The sequence below is a fragment of the Rhipicephalus microplus genome, chromosome X (assembly GCF_043290135.1).
Source record: "Rhipicephalus microplus isolate Deutch F79 chromosome X, USDA_Rmic, whole genome shotgun sequence".
Lineage (NCBI taxonomy): Eukaryota > Metazoa > Arthropoda > Arachnida > Ixodida > Ixodidae > Rhipicephalus > Rhipicephalus microplus.
In genome coordinates this window covers 200,445,594-200,450,706 of record NC_134710.1, presented here as the reverse complement: position 1 = coordinate 200,450,706, position 5,113 = coordinate 200,445,594, and the positions used below count along the sequence as shown (strand labels likewise).

At 43.4% G+C, this 5,113-nt stretch overlaps 1 protein-coding gene across 1 annotated transcript; it reads left to right on the top strand.

The window, feature by feature from the left end:
• Positions 1-1,667: 1,667 nt before the first annotated feature.
• On the top strand, positions 1,668-4,743 carry LOC142775931 (uncharacterized). The gene is made up of 3 exons (XM_075878470.1): positions 1,668-1,751; positions 3,533-3,811; positions 4,599-4,743. Exons 1-2 carry the CDS (start codon positions 1,740-1,742, stop codon positions 3,800-3,802), a joined length of 282 nt encoding a protein of 93 aa, XP_075734585.1. The 5' UTR covers positions 1,668-1,739; the 3' UTR covers positions 3,803-3,811; positions 4,599-4,743.
• Positions 4,744-5,113: the final 370 nt, after the last annotated feature.

Sequence of the window (5,113 nt, the reverse complement as noted above, 5' to 3'; positions counted from 1 at the left end):
ACAGCAACTAAAAATCAGGCACCTAAATAGCTTATCGATTTGAGGTGAGAATGAAAAATCGAGTTAGTCTGCACTCTTCGTACCACATAAAATAAAGAAGAAATTTAAAAGCCGAAATAAATTAATAAGTTGGTCATCTTTAAATGTCATCGGTAATGCAGTGTTACGTAGAGAAAGTCATGTCCAGAAGAAGCGATGTTATACGCTTATCGTACCAAGGTTTGAAATGTTTTGTGTGGCAAAGCACCACCCTTTAAGCGCCAAAATGGTCTCACAAACACGCTGATGTATGTTTTTCTCATCAGATATACAGTTTGAAATAGAGATGAAAAATAATATCTGTAGACTAGGATTTGAAATTACAACGTCTGCAAAGCCGTTACAATATTTGAGTGGAGTTACATTGTTGAACCGATTGACAGTAATATGTGTAGTAACAATAATTGAATGCACCTATTATTATTGCAACAAACGAAAGTAGAACACGCATATCAAATCACATTCTTACCTCAGGCAGCAAATCACCATCCATAGAAAGTCGACGGATTTGAGAAGCAGGGCCGCACGCGATTGAAGCTAATGATGCCTTGTTTTCTTGCGATTGCGAATACGAAAGCCCTCCTCCCCTTTCTTTCAGCCATTCAGTTTTTCCGCGAAATAACAAAATACACATAGAAAAAAAGAACCAATGAGGCTGTGTTCCATAGACCGGAACACCGAAGAAAATATTAAAATAACTTCAACCAGGCATCGGCGACGTCCTGAACTTCAAGCTAAGAATGGGTCCTCGCCTTTGCGGGTAATTATTTGGTGAGCGCGTGCACCCCGCTTCGCTGTGTATGCACGCGCGCGCTCGAGCCACTCCCTCACCCGGGCCGCTCGGCGTCTTCCGTATGACGGCCCCGCATGTATTTCGGGGCTCGCCGACAATCCGAGCGGCGAAAGCTCCGATGAAGCGGACGCCGCAAGCTGCTGCGCTAAACGCGCCCACGATGGTCACACGTCTCGCCCGCGGGCCGCACCAGCCTTTCCTGTACACAAACGACAGGAAAGCGGCGGCGGGAGCCCGGTCGCTAACGCCGCTGGTTTCTTTTTTGAGAGGCGTGAGAAACGCAACTGTAAAGGCGTGGTATTTCGGTTTCGGCCCTTGCTGCCGTTGACCGCTGTATCTGATCCATTCCAGGTGTGGTCGCCTAGGCCTTGTCTTTATTGTTTATCCGAGCGAGCGCTTTTGGCCACTGACGTGTTGCGCTTTCTCCTCTAACCACACGCCGTGCGTGTGTCGACCAGAGCGTATGGATCCTATTTTTGGGAGGGGGTGCGCAATTTCTCTCGCCTCCGATATGAACACGAGCACGAGACAGTCGTCCCCACTTCCTCCTCTTCCTCGTGACAGCGTTGCATGCTGGACTCGTTACTGAGATGAAGAGTATAAGGGGCTTCAGGAGAGAGGCCAAAATTAAAAAAAAACACAAAAAAGGAGCCTACCTAAATAAAGAACCAGGAATATAACAATAGCCAAAACAGCAATCAACGAATGGCGGTTGCGATGCATAGAAATTGCTGTGTTACCATTGGGTGACCGGCGCAACGTCCGAGGGTTTTTCATCCTCTCAACTGTTTGAAGACTGCCACTAGAGTCTTTGTGCGCCAATCTTCCTTTTTCTACCAGTATATAAGGCCCACACTGAGCACGCTGAAACCATCACTCGCTTGAAGCCCATCGAGCACTTTGGACTATGCGGGCTCTGGTAGGTACCTGATGCACGTATAGACGACTTGTTTTCGTAGACATGTGCTGCCCGCTGCATCCCTCGCACTCGAACGGGTACATATAGTATAGTCACGTTGTACGCCGATTTAACGGGTAAAAAGAGCGGAAGCTATCTTGTGTCATTGAGCCGATGTAAAGGTACTGATATGGAGCCTTTACCTCGGCAAATTTTAAACTCTAAAATTTCAGGTTTCTATAGTGTTGTTTCATACTTAAACGCATTAGCAACGATAGTTAAAGAATCTGCCATCTTACAAATCAAGGCTGTTTCTTTTGATCATAGGATATTGAAATATTGAGGTAATAGTCGCCTCGAATTTATTCTACAATGAACCGATATAGTCTGGCTCAGAAACATGATGGCTTTTGAGCAAACACGACTGCATCAGAAGGGCCAAGTGTTGCTAAACAAAATAAAACAACAGCAAAATTGACAGAGCAGCGTTACTCATGTGACTGCTACTTTCCTAAAACAGGCATACAATAGTTACATCCCTGTATGTTAGGTGTGAAAATTTAGAATTGGACAGTAATTAGCATCGGGAAGATTAAACTGAAAGAATGAAAGTAATAAAGAGCAACCAGAAATGAATAGAATGAAGGTATCAAAATATTTATAGATAACTATTTATCCATCTCCAAAGTAGTCAGCTATCGGGATATTTTTTTGCGTTTTACTTTTTTTCAGTACAAGTTTCCTTATGAGAAGCAGTGTAAAAGACCTTATTCGGCACTGTTAATCTCGGGGGCATTGACCATCTCAATTTGTGCCTTGAATTATTGCCAAAATCTTTTAGTTTTTTCATCAGTGAGGCGCATGCGGAGTTATTCAAGTTCCTTCACTTTTGCACCTTCATCACGTTATTTACAAAAAATATTCTCGATTCTTACCAGTACCATGATATGGGTTTAACATAAACGTGACAGTAAGTGTACATTTTGCTTAATGCTTTCAGAACCCAACTTTTTTATGGTATTGTAGGTTCATTTGAACAGAAACTGAAACATTTTTCTCTAATAGTCAACACGAGGTCGATTTGCCTTAGTCGGGCATGTCCCCAATGTTGGCATCATCTGAGTGGAGTTTGACCGACCCCCAAGATGATGTCGGCATCATTTTAGAAAGCTAGCGAGATTTCACCTAAAATATCGGCGGTAAAAAGACGAGCAGGACAGAGCATTGAGTTTTGATCGTGCACAGTATATATATATATATATATATATATATATATATATATATCTTTTAAGCACATGCCGTTCCAGAAATTCATAAACTGAAAGAAAATATACAAGAATTTCAAGATAACAAAAAGGGAGAGGAACGAAGGAGAACAACGATATAAGAGCAGCAAACACGTCTTGCTGATACCGGCTTTTGCGATCTTCAGTATATTTAAGTCCGCAAAGTATGCCCTGCGTGATGCACCCGGATAGTAAGTTTTGTCCAAACGTCTCTCCACCGTCTTTTAGGGCATAACAAAACAAGGCTGCACAAAACTCCTTTTTTGTTGAGGTGAATATTTTGTGACCATAGATTGAATGACATGCATAGTTTGCCGAACAAAATGAGTCGTGAAAAGCAGTGGGAACATATGCCTCATGATGATGCTTGCCGTAACAAGCTTCCATCAATCGCACAATTCAATTTTGCTAAGCGGATCGCCAAATCTTGCCAGAGTCTTAGCTGACGACGGAACATAGGCATCCAGAAGCGCAGCATAGGCCATTCTGTATGACAGCTCACATCGGCTTTTGCAGGTCGTCGTCGCTGTTCTTTGCGCCCTTCTGGGTGTTACTTTGGCTGGTTTCTACGGTCATGGGATCAGCTTCGGCCATGGTGGTGGTCACGGGTACCATAAGACAGTTCCAGGTCCTAGCTTCCTCGTCAAGACCGTGCATCACGTGCACAAGCTTCATCATGGAGGCACCCTGTTTGGACACGCCCATCACGGCTACGGAGGAGGATATGGGGGAGGACACGGAGGCGTATTCTTCCTCAAGGGTGGATATGGCCATGGATATCACTGACACTAACAAGTAAGTTACAAGTTCGCGTCTAGAAATACGTTTCTCTTGCGCTGTTACAAAGTGCCAAGCACAGCTATTTATTTATAAAGCCATCATTAGTGAAGGAAAATATGCGTGATTTCCCGTTAAACACTTTCGTCAACAGTCAGCAGTACCGGAGAGCAGAACGAATGGTTGCTTCAAGCAGTGTGAGAGGGAATTTGAAATAACCTCTGAAATGGAGGGACAAGAAGGGAGCTAGTGCAAAGCCGACACACTGTTCCAAATGTAGCGCTCATTAGTTGTATTGAGTAGGTTAGTGACTATATCTGTATCAAGTATAATTTATGCTCAGGCACTCCATGCTTTACCGACGATATTATGTATTTAAATCAGTTAGGTAATGCAAACAGCGGGGGAAATATTTTGATAGACTATTGATTGTTATGTGGGGTTTAACGTCTCAAAACCACCATACTATCATGAGAGACGCCGTAGGGGAGGGCTCCGGAGCTTTCGATCACCTGGGGTTCTTTAACGTGCACCCAAATCTGAGCATACGGGCCTACAATATTTCCGCCTCCACCGGAAATGCAGCCGCCAGTGCCGGGATGCAAACCCGCGACCTGCGGGTCAGCAGCCGAGCACCTTAGCCACTAGACCACCACGGCGGGGCTACTTCAATAGACGATCAGAACAGCATATGTATATTATATAACTTTTCTGCACGCAGAAATTTAGCTCTGTTAACTACTGTGGCGATAAATGAAGTGGGAAGGCAGCTTTTATATTCGCATAATTTGTCACCCTTCTTCAGGTGCAGAAATGAAGTTGTAAGCCGTCGGAAAGACTGAAGCGCAACAGATCTTCAGCTTGGTATGGTCTGCAAAAGGGCCACGGGCTCAAAACCTACGCTGTAAATAAACTGTAAATAAAAAGTTTTGATTTTTGCACATGAAAAATGCCTGAGTTATTTGTTGCACAGCTAGTACTTTGGTTGACGCTATGAGTAGTAGTGGATATCAAGTCACTAACTGAGGTGTTACTCTGAATCACACAAACATGTTAAAAAAAGTCACTGCCGGAATCGGTTAGGACAAAGCTTTTACAACAATGTAAAAATGAGACATGTGTTGTGCACAAATTTTGTGTGCCACAGCTGAGGATTCAATAAAGAAAAATAAAGATCAACAAGAAAAGGCTAACGCTATACACTTGGCACCAATTATTAACCAACAAAAATATGAAAAAGATGACGCAACAAAGTGATTGCCAGCCAAATTCATAATCGAAAAAGAGAGAGAGAATAAAGAGAAGGTGCAAAGGTTAACA